Below are 18,909 nucleotides of genomic sequence, written 5' to 3'. Positions count from 1 at the left end.
AAAAATATGTTGTTAAAGTATTAAAAGTAATGAGATTAAAATAAATGCCTCGCAGAAACAAATATAAACATACGAATACTCGTTCTTTCATATGTGAAGAAAGACATAAGTAAATATATTTTTTTTTCCAAACATTAAATTTTGCATCAAAAGGGTATATAATTATGCCGGACATATGTATGGGAACATTGCAGAAAATATCAAACATTTTAATTCAAAACGAGAAACATTTTCATAGCAGAACAACAAAGTGCAAAAGGTTTCGATCCAAACTATATTACAGGGAATAGTACCGATTAAAGAGTGCGTTATGAAAAATCAAACGAAAGCGGTATATGATGGAAGGACGGAGAGAAGGATGGGCAATATATATAGTATATCGAGAGAAGTCTGATGGGCTACCCGCCCAGAACGTCGATGCATCGTCATTGCCAGTGACCATCGTCGACAGGATGAGCTCGTGTAGCTTCGACCCTCACGGAAAGTTAAATACACTTCTCCCTTATATATATATATATATATATATATATATATATTTGGCAGGATCGATGTTTCTCTATCGATAGAAAAGAAATCTAACAGTTTCCTCTGGCAAATGACAAAACTGATGTTCCACGTGAGAGAATGGGGATGAATCGAAGAATAAGAGGAGTAGAATCAGGGGTGTAATTTATTTTTGAAAGATCTCGAAGAAAGAGCTGTATAAAGATTACGATGCGTGGCTGGATTAGCAGGGGATTTGTGAAAATGGTATAACGGAGCAGTAATCGAGATGTTATCGATGGGCACGTGGGTTGATTCCTTCGTGCTTAATCTCAACGACGTCTTCGGAACACGGCTCTCACGGATTTACTCGGCTTAATGCCCTTTGCCGAGGTTCGCCAAAGCCGATAGTTAAGTTGGGAGCCATGTGCCAAGGCCAATACATAGTCGAGGAAGGGAGACTAAAGAAGCTCGTGGCTGCAAGAGCCATCAGCCATGCACCTATGGCCCGTACGTAGGACCGAAACGCCTAAAAGTTGTAGGAAAGCAGAGACTGGTGGCTTGGCACGCATCGATCGATGGAATGCACGATCGATAGATCGTGAAGAGATAACCACCCCGAACGCCGAATTCCACTGCGGTGCCCCAGAGAGTAGCGTCACTTTTGTTTGAATCCTCGCCGTCTCCCAGTTTAGTCGATAGGAATCTACCGACACGGATCACTTACCACGACTGACTAGTATTCCAACTTATATATATATATATATACTTACACAGTACAGGTCCCAGCCCGTTGCTAATGAGATCGCATCAAATCTTTTTTCACTTTGTTATGCCGGAAGAGCCATATGTACTTTGTTGAATTGTGTCTTTAATTAGCGAGATCGCAAAACCCTTCCGATTCTGAGACATCGATAAGATCGGCTTTTCTATACTATATATATATATATATAGTCGTATCATTTTGCCTCTTTTAATATAACACACAGCGAGCTAACTGGCTTTATGCTCGTCTCGTGCAGGCTACATATTATAGCGATATACAGCTGGCTAGAATTTTTGTTGCCATCGCAGGTAATTACTGGTAAGCTCAATCAAGTTCCGGCATGGTAGGTAAGAAATAAGATTGAAGAAAGTTGTGGGGAAAATGAGAAAAATTTCTGGCAATAGAATGCTAATACTCGATGGGGATCTTTCTCATAGTTGCATTATAGTAGATGGGCGACTTTCTATGGATGAAATGGCAGTCGGCGGTCGCCTGGAGGGCACGACACGCGGAAGGATGCGACATCAAGCGAGAGAAGTCCAAGTCAGATAAGAAAAGCGAATTTAAATTGCTGTTGGCAGAAGCAGCGGATTGGTTCGTGACACGAGAAAGCGGGAAGTCGCGTGCGTTTAGCGAACAATAATACATTAATCAACAAATTAGTAATTACGCGACGTGTGCGCGCGGGACTCGACGCACGGTGCTCGTCGTCGGGCGACAAGGGCTTTCGAGATGACAAGCTGGAAATTTCTTCAAAGAACAAATTAACCGTAATGTTATTTAAACCGTATACTTGTATTTACCTTGCCCTTAGTAGCGTTAATGGCTTCCAGAGCTTTCAGCTTTTCCACTTCGTCCTCGGATTTCTTCTCCGAGATGGACGTTGACTTTGCGTTGATACTCGGCTCCACCAACGTAAATCCAAGGTCCACGTCCTGTTTCCACAGTACTTCGATCAGATCCATATCCTGCGAATAATACAATTCGTATGTATATACATGTCATATTCTCAGTTTCAACTTTCACGCATAACAATAATTAAACGTATAATGTATATATATATATATATATTGGGATCGAACGGAACTGTGTTGAAATCTATTATTCTTTTTTCTACTCATGGGACTCCACGGATGAGTATACGCGTATATATATCTACAAAAGTGCGTTGTGATTAATGAACGCCGAGTGTATCGATGCATCTCTCCTCCAAGTGCGCAGGAAATCGAAAAAAGGACCCGGGAGGAGGGCCCTATCGAATGACGTGGCACAATCGTAAGGCCAGCTGGCCCGTAGCTTTTAATTGAACCAAATTTCGAAATATTTCTTTCGGATCCAGCCTTACTGTTACAAAATTTTCCTCGCCAATATACTACATTTCCTTCTCTTCTCCTGTCATCACTCGTGTGTGCGTGTGCGTTGTGTCTGGAGAACACGATGCGCGTCCCTTATTTTCTACCCTCCACATTTGTCTCGATTAAGGATGCTCCATAGTATTCGATAATCGAGTACCAGACAAATACACAAGTATACAGCAGCTGAGTCTGGGACGTCTTGATCGCGCGATGCTTAAAAAAATGTGAGATTGGTCAATTTTGAAAAATTTCAAGAAGATGATGCATGCGTTGTCCGTACGGGTCTATTGAAGATTTCATTGATGAAAGGCGTGTGTAGGGGGTCCTCGAGATATGCGCTCGCGTCTACGTTTGGCCGACATATACTCACTCGGACTCTTTCCAAGGTGGACCCCGATAGAAATGTTGCTGCATCAGCCCGATGCACGCGGATTAAATGACTATGCTCGCGGCTGATTCTCACGTCACCGAACTTGACGACATCGAGTACCCACCTATAGCGGAGCCCCTGGACTGGCTCAACGCGTAAATGAAAAGGATCGTTACAATTTCCGTCGAAACTGTCATGCGAGTGAGAGCTGGTAAGAGTCGGCGCACAGTCGTCCACAAGGTAGGATTTATAATTGAACGAGGAAGCCATTAGATTTGCGATTCTCTTTTTTTTCACGCCGGACAAGCGTAACGAGTCGATCGGCCTCTTCGTTATTCAAGCGACTTTTTCTTCGCCTCTTTCCACGTGCCGAGATTTCTCTGCCGACAATTATGAGGAAAACGGCCAACGGGACGCATGTTTAACTGGGAGATCGAGTAATGGCCATGCGACGACAACACGAATTTTCTCCGAGACCGATGCACCTATATATGCATACCTGGCCAACTTTGTCCACAGCGTGAAAATATTTGTCTATAATAATCCCATAAGTCATGCGAGATTAAATATACGAATGATTGTGTAGGTGCAGCTGTAAAGCGATTTTCTCATTACGGATATAAGAAAGGAAGAGCAGAGGTTGAAAGATTTTCTTCTTTAATCTTTATTAATTGCTTATTCTTGTATAGCTTATCTCGAGAGCTTTTTAAACAAAATAATCTCCTCTCGAATGAAGTAGTTGGTTTATTTAAAAATGCAGCAAAGGTGCGTGGCTGGCTTGCAAGATGGAGCAGGTTTCTCGGTGGAATCGATGGAAAAGAAGTGGCGAGGATCAGTTTTTCGAGTGTGCGTTTGATTCGAAGGAGAATAACGAGTGGAGGAAAGTTCGGTAGGTGCAGGGCAAAGGCGATGATGAATAAGGACGAAAGGAGATGGAAAAAATAAGCGAGAATGAAGAAAGAAAAAAGTGGAAGATTTTACTGTGTAGAGAAGGGAAGGCGAGAGAGATAGAGAGAGATTGCGTGGGTGTGTGTACGACGGCCATGCTGGAAAGACACAGCGGGATATCCGCCGCGCCCACAATTCTCGTCGCTCTCTTCTTAAAATTCCCTCTCGCTCGGCCCACCTTCCACCTCGTGTTTCTTCTATCCAATCGTCCTGGCTAGATAAATCAAGAGCCAACGATACTTATCTCACATATATTTATACAGCACAATGAGCCATTCATAACAATACTCTTTCATTACTGTTCTTATTATTGTTACCATTAACACCAATTATTTAGACAACCTTGAAATCGAACCAAGTGTGTTAGTACATGTATATATATTGAAAAAATTACTTTCAAAGTCGAGAAAACACTGATAGAGCTGAGAACCTCAAATACTTTTTCCTTATAGGAATTGTTAAATGTTTTACAAGAGCACAAAGGTATATAAAATTTCTTTCATTGCGAATTGTACGACGTGTACAAACTGTATAGGAATAAATGCGAGTGGATTGGCAATAATTTTCGAGTTTGTTGAATTGTGATGTTCGTGCGCGAGTAGGCGTATTCGGAAGAGACCGTGAAGGAAGATAAGGACGAAATGTGTTGGAGGGTCAAAGCGGCATAGAAAGTCGAAGGGTGTCGGCGCGAAGAAAACCCGTAAATGTATCGGAGAATCAGCAATTACATGGGTTGGTCTCGTAATGGCCGACGAGAGTTTATCTATCATCGTTCATCACGCCACGATTGGACTTGATTTGTCGTGGATAGATTCAAAGGAACAGCACGACAGCTCCGGTACTTCAATCGTAAACTTATATCTAAACTAGTTATCCTGGCAAAAATTAGCATCATTGATTCTTTCCATCATAGCCGTAATGCAGGTGTAAAACTTTGGTGCACGCGTGTGTACGCATGAACGTATATAGCCTGCGGTATCTCGCTCATTTGCACATGTGACTTCTGCACCACGAATGACTCTACGATTGCCTCTCTGCATTACCGCACTATACACATTTCTATATGTATAATACCACTGTATAAGACACTGGCTGCTATATCGCCTGTCAATTGCATTACCCAGGGATAATATTGTAATTACCATCCATTGCGAAAACCTTCCTCTTTGTTCTATAATATCTGAGAACACCTCTATTAATCTTAAGAACTATCAAAGTTTTCTTTCATTAAAGAAACAAGATGGTAGGTAGATAAAATTTGTTATTACACAGTCGATAAAATGAGTACGTCATAACTGATGATACACCGTTCAAGAAATTTATTATTATTAGCGATTGCTTGAAAAATCGAGCATTTTAATTTCTTCTATTTACCTCGATTACAGCAAAAATCGTCGTCTGCCACGGTATAAGCGAGGCTTTCTCGATTATAACATCCGCAATGGCAGATTTTCTACAATTGCATAGTGATTTGCGTTTGTTTCTCCGGACTGTTCGGCCATTTCTTCCTAACAATAAAACAGGATTCCTCGAGCATTTCTCTTGAAACTATGGAAAAGCAAACACGATTTCCTTACGATACGATTTCTAAGCTGCTCAGCCATTCATATAATCTTTTTGCTGGATAGTCACGTCGCGCTTTTCTAGTCCTTCTTCGCGTACCAGCGCCGTGCATTTAAATTAATCGACTTTTCCTATGCGATAATGCAGAACGATTTTTGTTTCATCACTATAGAAAAATCTCTATAGGTAAATCGTTGGAGCAGTTTCTTTTTTATGTTGGAGGAGCAATGAGATGGGCGGATTGCGATAATATGGAAAATTTCGAAGGCCCTTCGGGACTGGAGTTAGTCCCTTAATAGTAATATAATCCTTACAAATTTGTCGGTAATCTCATCATGGCATAACGCCACCTTGGGCTTTCTTTATGCGCGGTCTCTGCATCGAATCCTTTAGAGAACTTGGTGCTGTTCGTCTGGTAGCCGTGGTTAAAGTCCAACCCGTCAAAATGTACCTGACTTTCAACGTTAAATACACCTAATGGTGGCTTCTACCGTTAGGTTGACCAAACATAATTCCCAATTTTCACGCCACCCCATTCACCCTTTTACCCCTTAACTACGATGCACCGACCATTCAGTATATTTATACCGCAGGTGAAGAGCTCCCGTAATTACTTGCTTATACTCTCCTTACCGATTATCTTTTCACCAATCACTTAACTTTTTATAAGAATTTCTTTCTCTCTTTTCTCTTCGTCCATTGTTCATTTTCTTATCAATCGAATTTGTCTGGAGAGAATTGGGAGTTGAAGAAAAATTCATGGAATACCAATGGGGGAAGAAAATTCTACGATGTCTCGAGAAAAGTTATCGTGCATTACGTTGGAATGTGATACTACGTTGTAAAATGGATTAAATTTTATAAAGTCTCTCAGCATTGTAAAATTATCTATTTTTCTACGTCCACAGAGTAGTCCTGTAAATGTTTGAGAAACGTAAATGAATATAATTGACAAATGCCGGTTATGCTTGTTATTGGCAGCACACAAGTATTTATTATATACACATATATATATATATATAACTTACGTTCCTGTTTCATAAAAAAAAATTATTTTCTACTACTAAATCTTGATAAGAATAGAACCCCTAGGACTTTACGTTTATTATGCTAACGTCTCATTCATTCGACTACTTAATTGTTTCTTATTATTTATGATCTTCAATTTTATATTTAAAACAATTGCCTTACGACATATTTATATGTATTTGTTTTTGATTTTCAGATTTTTTCTATCTTCAATAATCACATGCCAATATAGCACCTCTCTCTCTCTCTTTTTCTTTGTAATCTTCGATATTCATTTCTTTTCCGGGAATATAAGTACTTACAGCAGTTTATACTGTACATCATTCGATAAAATTATTTTAGAATAGAAATAGCATAATTATAGTAATATTTTCATCATGAAATTCTGATTACTGAAGTTTAATGAACTTGTCAGCAAACATTACCATGCTGAATTTAAAAGAATTATTATTTCAATATCAAAAGGTTGTGAAAGGACACAAATTTTTCTTAAAATTCCTATACGTAATCCTTTTACTGTGACCGGAACACAGTAATTTTGAACGGAATTTTCTCTCCAGATACAGTAACCCTTAAGAATAAAAAAATAATCCGTTCAAAAGCAACGATAGGATCTATTCAATCAGAAAATAAAACAATTTTTGTCGACGTTTAAAAAAATTGGTCCTTGACGAGGTCGAAAACGCTTTAAATTCGTTGTGTACTATTTTTACAAAGTTTATATAGAAAAAGAAAGCCTTTTTAGATTCCTTTCCATTCCCTTGGGATAGATTGGATAGGCATGAGCAGGAAAAGATCGGCATTCCATTGACGAAATTCTTTTTGTTCAGGATTAATAAAGTAAAATGTTTTGAAAGACTGGTTGCATACCACAGAAAATCCCATAATTATTCGTAAATACTTTCAATTGTGCATAACATTGTAAAATGGAATCAAGATGAGTGATCGAGAATATAATAGAAAAAGTTTCTTCGGCAGCGAGTGTTGTGCGAAGAGTTGTAAAATAATGAGTAAAAGAGAGAAGGCCATAACGAATCAGCCTTCAGAAATCTTTGTCCACGTTCATAAATTAGTTAGTATTTCTGTAGTTACAACGAGCTTTAGACATTTGCGGTGGACTGAAATCTACCACCGACCGCTAATAGTTCCCTTGGGTTACGCCTGTCCCTTCTTTTTGTCGGCATTTCCCGTTTCAGGACTAGGAAAATTTCCTTTAATAAAATTTACTTGTCTCATATTTATATAGAGACAAATTGAGAAAGGAATATGGCAAACTCGAGTTTCTATTCCACTCAAGGATTTAATATAACTGTACCTGCAGTACTCTTCCCATTCGCATATTGTTTCAGTGCTAAAAAATAGCAGAAACAAAAAAAAAGAAGCTGAGATTTTATTAGAGTACGTATATATATAGCATCTAGAGAGCAGACTCGAGGGCATAAAGCATTAATTTCCTGGTTTTAATTAGTGCGTCGTACACGCAGCCGTTCCATAATGGCGGCCAGGCCATCGTTCCAAGAGGGGATAAAGGGATGGCGAGGACAAGGGAGGGGGAATTTGATTAATGATCCTGTAGGATCAGGGACGCGGAGATAGTATGCACGCCCGCTTAGCTGTGTTTGTGCCCGTTTACGTGTGAGGAAAATCGAGGAAGGAAAAAGACGGAAAATTTCACGAAGCAAATCCCCGAGAGAGATTTCTATTTTATACAAAATATATTGCATTCGCAACTCTACAAAATATTATCGTTCGCTTCGAACCAACAGAAATACTCGGACGAAATAATTGAATCGTTCGAGTGGGTACTCGCGTATGCAACCAGAGGTTTAGCGCGAAAACTCTCTGCGCATGCTGCAACTGACTCCACTTGGGTGCAAGCGACAAAAGTTAACAACAAGATGGTTGAACGGAACCGATTCCCACGAGCTACGTAGGAGCAGAAAAAGTAAAAGATGCGCGATAAGGAAAACCCGTTCACATCTCTACAATTAACAGCGGTACAATCGAAACAATCCGAGTTTAATTTGTACCAGTACAAGAAATCAACGATAAATATTTACAGCGATTTCTCGCCATCTACATTCTTTGGATATATACGTTCCTTTTCTTAATTTATTATATATATAGGTATATGAATGCAGATGCGCACGCTCTATCATTTTAGTTGGGCGAAGGAAGAGGAAGAAAAAAAGAGAGAAAAAAGATTGACGGTACGGGGTTGAGGGAGGAGGACGAGACTGATAGAACGATTGGAGGGGGGGGGGGGAGGGGAAGGGAAGGGGGAGGGGCAAGGCGGCATGAAAAATAGTTTCGTGGCGCTATTGATGCGGGTTGCAAGGAAAGCAAAGCCCCTATCTCGTGTCCCATCGACGTATCATCGATGTAATTCGTATAATGTATCCACGCAACTCGAGCGAATGGACGAAGGCGAGGGAGGAATCGGAGGGATTGCGAGAGGGCGAGGGGGCGAAAGGGGGAAGAGAGCTCGCTCGTATTTATGCTGTGAAATATCAGACAGAGAGAGAGAGAGAGAGAGAGAGAGAGAGAGAGAGAGAGAGAGAGAGAGCGCGATGGAGAACGAGAGGCACGACCAGTCAAGGGCGGTACGTTTACAAAGAGAAACGCCGACTGTCCGTCACGATCGTTCACCCTCTCGCGCTCGCAGGGCCGTAACTCGATGTACGCCAAACCACAACCATCCACCACTCCATTTTCCTCCCCTAGCGCAAGTATATAAAAAATAATACTCCTATACGACCAAACTCACACAAATCATACTATATGCTATAATTAACTCTAGGCAATGAACATTTTTACAATTAGCCCGATCCTTTTACTCGTGCCGAGTTTCCTGAATCTTCGAGCGGCAGATTGTATATGAATACCGTTGATGATTGGCGTTGAAAGGAAACGACGATTATAGCGAGCTTTGGAGCGAGAGACATGGACGTGCCAATGGTATACAAGAAAAATCCCCCCTTTTTTGCAAAAATCAACTAAAACGAGGGATCTGGCATCGAGAGCCATCCCAAGTTGCGTTCTGAGTATATGCAGAGTATATATATATGTTAAATAACGCGTGTATCAATATCACTTTATCTTTTGTTTCTTCAACTTTTTATTTATCAACGCTCTCTCTCTCTCTCTCTCTCTCTCTCTCTCTCGCAGATTGGAGCTTATTAAACTTGTCAGGAGAAAAAATAGAGATGATAAAACGAGGGACTTTGTTTAGATTATGTCATAGCAAATATACATGCTCGGTTACAGGGAAAATAAATTAGAATAGTTTGAAGGTCGGTGGGTTGTCTCCGAGTTATTGTCGACAATAAGTAAAACAAAGTTACTGTAGGATAATATCCAAGTGAAGAAGAATAGTCTTAAAGACGACCGGGGATCATCTATCAAGCTTGGTCCGTCTTTCGATCTTGATAGGACTATAAGCGCTTATTCTATAAAAATCCTTATCTTTATCCTTAAACTGGTCCTTACACGCGTGCCTTATCTCCTATGCCCAGCTTAGTCTACTGGATGATCCCGGAGTATCTGATCAAGTGTACAAAATGTAAAACGTAGAAATTGATTTGACTTGCAAATTTCCCTTGGACAACCTTATCGCTGTAATAATGCGTTTGAAAAATTGTGTGCGACACGCAGATGTATGAAGGAAGATTCGAAGATTCAAACTACCAATTACTGTAATTACACGATACAATTGGAATTTTCTGCTCCTGACAATAATTTGAAGAGAAATGTCATTCGCAATGTACGTGGATCCGTGGTGAGTCTCAGCATTCTCGAGAGAGATCTAGATATTTGGTGCACGTTCGAGAAGCTGCGGAGATATGGTCGAATGACGGGAAAAGATGAGAAGAGATTTGTCGAAATTAGAAAATTTCCGTAAATTGCCAAGTGGCGTAGACAAAGAAAAATGGAAAAGCAGATGGTCGCTGTGCAATTCTGTGGGAATTGCACGAATGGAGAGAAAAGTACGGTGAGCAGAGAGAATGCATCGGACACATCCGCGCCTGAGGAAAATGCAATTCACGACGTAATCTCCGGGGAACGAGCATCGATCACACGAGGATCTTACTCGTTGTCAAAATATTTTCAATGACGAGCTCCCGAAGTCATTGAATTCGAAGAAATGCAACGCGTTACCACAGCTCTGTCCTCTTTTCACCATGCTGCACACACCTGTATTGCCAATAGGTCGAGTTTACTCTGGGAAATTGTTGACAAAAAAAAAAGCGCGAGTTCCCGTGGGATCTCTCGCTGGTGTAACAAATAAACACTGAATGATTTTTTATGAAAACCCTATATCGGTGCGTACACACGCGAGCGTCTAGAATATATTTAGGGGACGCGCGAGCATTCGTATGGGAAACGTGGGCCGAGAGAGGAAGGGTACAAAGAAAGATGAATTAATAGACGAGAATTCGGCGCTTTTGGAATATTCCATTGTTATTACTATTATTATGATTGTTATTATTGAGGAATAGGGTGCAAAGAGACACCTTGCGGGGTCAGCTATTACGGACGGTATCCTTTAACGTGGGCCAGATGCGAGAGGAGACGAGAGGGGTCGCACGTCCGTAAGGCGCTTGACAAATGGAGAAAGAAGTGGTGGTCTCCTTTGAAAGGACCGCGCCGCGCCGTGCCACGACGAAGACGCACTCGCGGCACTCGGCAGTCGGCGGCACACCAGACCCACAAGACTACGCAACGTCAGCCAGTCGAGCTGCGCGCGCGAGCCAAACGCAATGCTAAAGATATTCCGTACCTTAGCCTGTGTACCGTACACTGTAAACCTTACCGATAGTCGAGGAGAGGAAGAAAAGAAGAAGAGGAAGAAGGAAAAGAAGGAAAAGAAGAAAAACAAGAGAAAAGAAAAATGTTAACGAGCCGGACGTAACTGACGGCAGGAAGGTTAAGGGGAATAGTGGAGTCTCGATAGTTCGCGCAGCAGGTTGGGATCGGGCGCCGTGATTGGCCGAACGAGAGAGGCAACGCCACTCGGATCGAATCGGATCGGATCGGATCGGATCCGATCGGATCCTATCTCTGAGATATTGCTCGTGGCACCGACAGACGCTCTACACCGTCCTCCATGCCAGTATCTTCATTCCCGTCACGATAATTACCGATTAATCACCCGAAGATCTCCCTCCCGTTAATGAGGCCCGATTGCAATGGCTAGCACCGTGTGCATCATTAAGACGCACAACTGCGAGTAACTGTGCTTATATCTGCATATAGTTATGCGTTTCTCTATCAAAGCTTCACGATGAACCAGCTGCTACATACATATATAGTATGTACATGGAGCCGCATCTCAGTTTTTAGCCGAAAACGACCAATTTTTTATCTCGATTCTCTTCGGTAAAAAAATCACTGCGCTGGTTATTATCAAGATTATTTATTTTCTCTATAATTTTTGAAGGATCAGTCGCAACAATTCCTGCGAGTTGCTACGGCCCTGACTTTCTCCGCTCTGTACTTTCTCTCTGTATCATTAGTCACTGCCTTGACTTTTCTCCGGTCTCTCGAAAGGGGGCGCAAAACTATTTTGTGCTTTCGCTTTGCGGCAGAGGGTGGTAAAGGTGTTTATGGTAATCTTACAGAATCCCCTCGTGAGACACCGAAGGTGGTCCTTGTTCTCATCATTTTTCAATTTTAGTCATGTTTTCCATACGCGCTCCAACTTTTGTTTTATTACCTATATATATATATATATATATATATATATATATATATATATATAGCTAAAAGTGTGTAATAGTATTTATGAAAATCATTGAAATGTTGGTATACTCTATCTTTGCCTATAATAGATATAGAATAAATATAAAATTATGCGCGAAGGTAGAAAGCCTGCGAGTGAAGAAAGTGCGGATCGAGGAGGAGAGGATCGAGACGACTTGACGTATTATTGACAAGGATGTGATACAAGACCACCTCTACTACGAGTAAAGCGTTTATCTAGCCTGTTATCTCCAAGCTACTATAATTTGTCAAGTCGAAGCCGATTTAACCGAGAAACAACTTTGATTGGTTATCCTTCTTTGTGCAGCTCTAACTCATCTAGTCAGCCGATATAATCTCTGCAAAAAGGCGATAAAGATTCATAGCTTAGACAAACCTATACGCTTTTGATAAATGCTCTTCGTATCTTATTTTTTTAATTAGGAACTACGAACGTTTGATAAAGAGCATAAATGTTCCTATTTTTTAACAGTGGATCACCGAAGAAAGAGTAAGATGGAAGGATGGTGTGGGGAAACCTAATGCATGTATGCGCGCTGCGAATGCGATAGTGTCGCCATCTCTTGATACTTGATAATGATTTAACACTGAAAACACGTCCCTCTCTGCTCAAATACTACCAGCAGTGGATATTTTAGTATTAAACTTATGTTATTTATATGCAACAATTATCTATATTAATCGAGTTACTATAATAATGTTAATGTTCGTATACTTAAAAAAAAGTGCATTCCAGTGATTCGATTTCGCTGTTCATTCTGATTTCGCAAAATGATGAAACTTCGTTTATGATTTTACAAGATCATCCTTGTTATTAGAAAAACTGTACAGCGCTTCTGGATATTCGATCGTATCATTTTTAAGCTCTGTATATATAAAATACAGTGCGTATCATATCGGAGCAATTGAAAAGGGGAGTGATTATACTGAGCTTGCAAAGCTGTAAATAAACTGTTGCTCGGGAACTTGTTTGCCAGGCGATACATCCACGTACGAAATCAAATAATTAAGTTAATAATTTACAGCGAGCTATATATATGCTGAATACGAGATTTTTTCTGGAGAAACCGTTGAAGATAAGTGCGCCATTATCTATTAATGTATGGAATTAAGCAAATTTTAATAATGCTGCGCAGAGCTTTATTGATATAGCGTAGAATTGTCTCCTTTCAAGTATTTGCAAAGCGTCACGCCGCTTACTTTTTACGAGACATGCAGTTTGCAATAATTCTTATGACAATGAATTAAGGTATATCGCCCGTAGAGGGCGCTTCACTTATATCCTTACTATATACATTATACAAATTGTGGCAAGGCCAGTGTTTATTCGCTTTTATCTGATGACAGACTGAAAATAAAGATGCGTCAAAAAAGAAACATCGAGTATATATGTAAGAAGTAAAGTACATTGAGTCACACAAACGCGCACCACAGTTCCTGACATGCAAATAAGCCATCACCGATTCATTTATTATTTACGCATTAAATAATTAACACAAATAGACATTCCGTCGAGAATGAAACCTACAGCAGCTTCAAAGTATGCGCTTCAATATTGTCTTAACATTTCGAGTTAAAACGACTTTATTTGCTCTTTATTTCATTATTATTCTTTGGTTTATATTACAGTGTGCGAATACAATAATATTAATAAGAATAATTTTTCCTGCTTTTACACCTGTTTCTTCCCAAAACATGTAAAATACTCGTTGGAAATGTCGAAGAAATTATCCCAGATCTTTAATTCGAGCAACGATCAGCATATGATCAAGAGTAACAAATCACGAATTACAGTCTGCAAATATTGGAATGCTATCAAGGATGGTAAGCAATATTAAGTATTTATCGAAGTACAAGTTGTACGATTGCATGTTTTCCTTTTGATTGTTGCAAAAAAGGATAAAAAATGGAAGGAAAAAATTAGCTATAAATGGTTTGCCACTTATCGATTAGTTAAAGTACGATTGTTGTAGGGGCAAAGGATATTCATACGCTGTATTGATAACCTATAAAGTTCGAGTGGTCAATGAGATCCGTTGAAGAAAAAAAGTGAAATAAAAGAGAGAAGAGTGAGGCGGGCGGTCGCATGGTGAGGAGGTTGGTGTCGATGGTGACGTCACTGTTGACGCACATGTCCTCACGGAATCTCAATTAAAACTGATAGTAAAAACGTGTTTGACCGGTTCCAAGGATACATATATAGGAGATTGGTGGAGGAGAGATTTCTCCTTCTGTGCTAAAATACTCTTTAAATTCGAGTGTTCGTCGCCTGGGCAAAAAGAAAATGGAACACGCGTGCGCGCCTTTGCCCCTTGGCTACTCCGAGAGAGAATCGTCTCTCTCTCTCTCTCTCTCTCTCTCTCTCTCGCGCGCGCGGTAGTCTCCAATCTCATCCATTCGATTCGAGCACCTTTTGTCACTATACACGCGAGTGCACGAGTCTCCCTTCAACCACGCAATGGATCACTCGAGCCTTATGTACGACCGATAAAAACTAATCTCGCACTCGATAAAACATCAACGATATATTACATGCAGAAAGTGAAAAAATCTCATCGACTCGAGAATACAAATATTCCATCCGTTTGCCACTTACAGATTGATTATGTAAGAGCGCAACATAGCGAACCTTTATAACAATGTAGCTTGAGAAATATTCTTAAACATTCGCCCAAACTCTACTAAAAAATCACGTGTATAATTTCGCACATCCGTACCCGAAATCAACATATGTTTATCTTTTATATATACGATTGACGTACGTTGTTTCGGGGAAAGAAGTAGAGAGGCATTTTGCAAAACGTACCATTTTGTTCGTAGAGGGAGCACACATTTTATCGATGTTTGTCAATTTTTCACTAAAAATGCACTATAATACTTGGTTTCTTTGGAAAGTTGCAGCAGCACTGTTTCAACGGCGACGACCCGATCGATACAAGGAAAAAAGGATTCCTTTACTCGCGATCACTTCCGAATCAAACGAACCTATACCGAGCGATGGTGGTAGTAGGCCAAATAATAAAACTGGGTGTGCGGTCGTGGACGTGCAATCGAATAATTAACGACTAAAATTGTGATGGTGAGAATGATCGAGGGAAACAACACGACGACGACGTCTCAGCGACTTGGCTGATAGATCGGCCGGCTCATGGAAAGAGATAAGAGCGACGAGTAACTCACAGCTCTCAACTGACACTACGCGACTACAAGAATTTTGCTGTTAGCAATACCGACACGTTACGTGCAATGTCTATCTTCCATTTTATTTCATAATTTTTCTTTAGCTATATCAGCGATAAAATCAGATATTTTTAAAACTTTATCGATATGATTCTAAATAATTAATCGATAGCCATGGAAATCCCAAATTACCAATTTTAATCGCAAGCTCTTTAGCGATACTATGCTCACAATTTGAACGTTTATTTGCACGACCATCCGACTAATCGTGGTCAATTAAATTTAATCACTAAAAATTACAAACTAATACAAACTGCTCAACCTTACGCTGCTGAGCAAATTCAAGAAACATATTAATAGTGTTTCGAATAAAATGTTAAACTTATATATTTTGACAAGTTTCTTGGCTTTGGGTTATCGGATTATGTAAGAGAAAGCATTTATAATCGTAGAATAATTATCATGGTTACGATGTAATAATATATGCATAATGGATACTGTATTCTTCTCTGCATGATTGCACTATTAATTCAGCAGCTAAAACGTGTGGCACTCACGGTAAGAGAGCATCGTCATTAGTATATAAAAATTTATTTTAGTACAAGCTAATTGGAGAAGAGTCGGTAAAGCGGTCCACGCAATGTGGTACTTTATTAATACTGTATTAATGTCGTAATTGTGGATAAATTGACAGTTTGCAATGAGCAGGACGAGAAACAGCGGCGGAACTCGATTGTACTTGGCGGGATCAAGGACAAGGCAGAGACGTCCTACGCTGTGACACTGCGCTCGCATCGAACAGCATATAATTTCCATACAGGACGGATATTTACCTACAATGAACACTGATACGAGAATCCGTCATTTTCTGCAAGTGGCACTGATATATCATTAAAGATATTACTCAACGCTATGCTTCTCTACGTAATTATCACAAAGTACAATTAGTATTTGTATACAATTATCATTTCGTATGATATCCTTATTCCAATCAACGTTCGAGAAAAAAGCCAACGAAAAAATTAGTCATAAATCAAATTAATCATTTCAAACCGATAGGGGACCGATTTCGTTGATTCTGCAATATTTCTTGAAAGTCATGGATCGTCGAAATATATCGAACTATCGACTGTAGAAAAAGCTGTGCAGTACTTTCTTCGTCTACTGAAAAAACAAAACGCATCTAATGGTTTAACAATTCGACGACCTTGAGCTTGATACTTAACGTCGCAATAAGGGCACCTTTAATTTTTTAATTGGGATCATCTATTTTCAATTGCATATTTTTGTTGCTTATCTCAGGAGAATTTTAAAATACAATATGAATTTATCGTAATTCATTCAATTATTTGCTAGACACTTTTATTTGAAATTGCACATGGGTGTGGGTTTGGCTGAATTAATCTGTGTGATCACTATGCACACACACACACATAGTGGCTCAGCTACTTATAATTTCAAATCGAAATATCTAGTGAACGACTGGATGAAATAATAAATTCATAAAGCGTTTTGGAAAGCTCTCGCCCTAAAGCAGCTACAAAATATATATATATGTTCTCATTTACAAAATGTTATTGACCTTACTATTTGATTTTTAACGATACATTCAAAGTCAAGCTATAGCAACGCTATTAGTTACAGTTCTATTTAGATAGGGAAAGAAAGTATTTTACATTTTTGTTCTAACACCAATAGCTTTCGATATATTTAGATGGTCAGGGAAGTGAGGGAAGCACCCTACAAAGACTAGATTATAATATACGTCATACGAAGATGCCTCTTAATTAAGTTTATTGTACTACAATCACTGTAACACCGATAGGGCAGTAAACATTCGAAAGATAAAATCCTAACAATTATGAACTGTTCGTTGAGACTGTTATTTTTAGAATGAAGCATTTGCTGATTCTCTTTATTTTATATTCCGTTATACGAATCACGCGATGGGTGTGTGCAATACTTGTCACGCTGTAAATTGGTTCGATTAACGCACTGAGAGAAATTACGTTTGCAATTAACGTATAGCAGAGTAAAGGCCTGGGTTTAATGCAAGTATAAGAGTACTATATAGTTTGAAAATTTCTATTAGTGTAGATTCTAGTGGTTCTTCTATTTATTTAAGCTTCAAGGGTCTTGCGAACAATTATGAAACAGTGCTTTTATCTTTATTGCTACTTAACTGGTTGCATGATAGGGGAACTCGAGTTTATCGAAGATAACAGTCAAGCCCTTTCCACTAGTTTTACATGTTCATATAAGATACGCATTTCATTTATTGGAAAAGAAATTAAATCGCATAACTTAAAACTTTTTATCTGATATGTTTTTATATTTTCTAGCGTCTTTGGCATTCGGAGCATGCGCAGTCAACCTCGCAACACAAATTATTCCTGACACTTTACTCCCTGTAACAATCAACACGATCAACTATATTGTGTGACGTACTACATTTTTATTTATTTTACTGTGTACGGGATAATAGTTGGTAGGAAATATATCAAAGCGATCATGAAGAGCATTTTAAAATCATACGACGAATGACTTGACTATTGCAGATAAGTAAGAGTTTTGCTATGCCGACAGTGTTGTGCAAAACTGTATTACCAGAGTATTTCGTCATTAACACGGTCGGCAAAAAAATTGTTGTGGTTATTGTATCGAGTTTTCAGACCGATCGCGAGTAATATACTTGACGATCTATTACTTTTTCAAAATGATAGCTTTAGAAAAATAAAACTACATAAAATATAAAATAATTAATTCTCTTCACCGATATTAGAGGCAAGTACGTATATGTATAGTATATACAAAGCCTTTATATGTATATAAATAATTTAAACGATAATTTATAATAAGGTATTGTCTATGGTAGAAATAAATATTGAATATTTGATAAAGCGACCATAATTAATGTAATATTATAAACTTATACAAGTTCGATATACATATAAGTTACACAATTTCGCGAGTATAGATTTGATTTACCCATGAAGCTGCGTGGGTTGCAAAAAAATTTCCCAAGGTTATAGGTACATTGCACTCCTTGAAACGGATATTCGAAAACGCAAAACGCAGTTATTTTTACTAAGGTCGCGATGCCCGCGCCTGTGTGTGTGTGTGTGTGACCTTGCTGCAATTCTTCTGAAATATCTTTTCAACATTTTTGAAGATCGAAGTTTAAAAAACACGTTACGCAGTCATGAGCAGCATCCAGCCGTTTTAATTTAGTCCTATTTTCTTTTGACCATCGGCAAAAAATAACTATTTTTAAAATCCAATGCGTTTTTACTTTCCTACTACTGGTTTCATTGCACACGATACTATATTATATATTCTATTTGATAAAGATTCGAAGATGAATGATACATGTTAATAAGAATTATCAATAAAATTACTCACCATATTACCACGAAAGAAAGTTAATACTTAAAATTTTGAATAAACATTTC

General features: G+C 39.1%; 2 protein-coding genes across 10 annotated transcripts in view; one reads left to right on the top strand and one right to left on the bottom strand.

The window, feature by feature from the left end:
* cnc (cap-n-collar) overlaps window positions 1-18,909 on the bottom strand; it is a 72,194-nt gene that overhangs the window by 43,242 nt on the left and 10,043 nt on the right. For 6 of the 7 annotated variants that reach the window (XM_066742419.1, XM_066742417.1, XM_066742418.1 and 3 more), the window contains one exon: window positions 2,053-2,217. In XM_066742419.1, the coding sequence (XP_066598516.1) occupies window positions 2,053-2,217 (165 nt within the window). Of the gene's footprint in view, window positions 1-2,052; window positions 2,218-15,083; window positions 15,218-18,909 lie in introns of those variants that run through there. The other variant, XM_066742424.1, reaches the window with a different exon arrangement.
* LOC136782767 (uncharacterized) lies at window positions 13,735-18,855 on the top strand. Of its 3 annotated transcripts, none has more exons than XM_066742434.1 (3): window positions 13,735-13,817; window positions 13,907-14,101; window positions 15,173-15,339. In XM_066742434.1, coding segments are annotated over exons 1-3 (363 nt in total). In that variant the 5' UTR covers window positions 13,735-13,816. The 3 variants fall into 3 exon arrangements, 2 of the variants coding, with proteins under 2 accessions (XP_066598531.1, XP_066598532.1); XM_066742435.1 differs by lacking the exon at window positions 15,173-15,339 and adding an exon at window positions 14,251-14,353; XR_010824170.1 differs by lacking the exons at window positions 13,735-13,817; window positions 13,907-14,101 and adding exons at window positions 14,551-14,884; window positions 17,800-18,855 and having other exon boundaries at window positions 15,173-16,381.

Source organism: Prorops nasuta, unplaced genomic scaffold, assembly GCF_024137725.1.
Source record: "Prorops nasuta isolate Cenicafe-Biocafe unplaced genomic scaffold, Cenicafe_Pnas_1.2 PNAS00030, whole genome shotgun sequence".
NCBI classification, from domain to species: Eukaryota; Metazoa; Arthropoda; class Insecta; order Hymenoptera; family Bethylidae; genus Prorops; species Prorops nasuta.
Note: the sequence above shows the minus strand (reverse complement) of the source record. Positions and strands in the feature narration are given on the sequence as shown.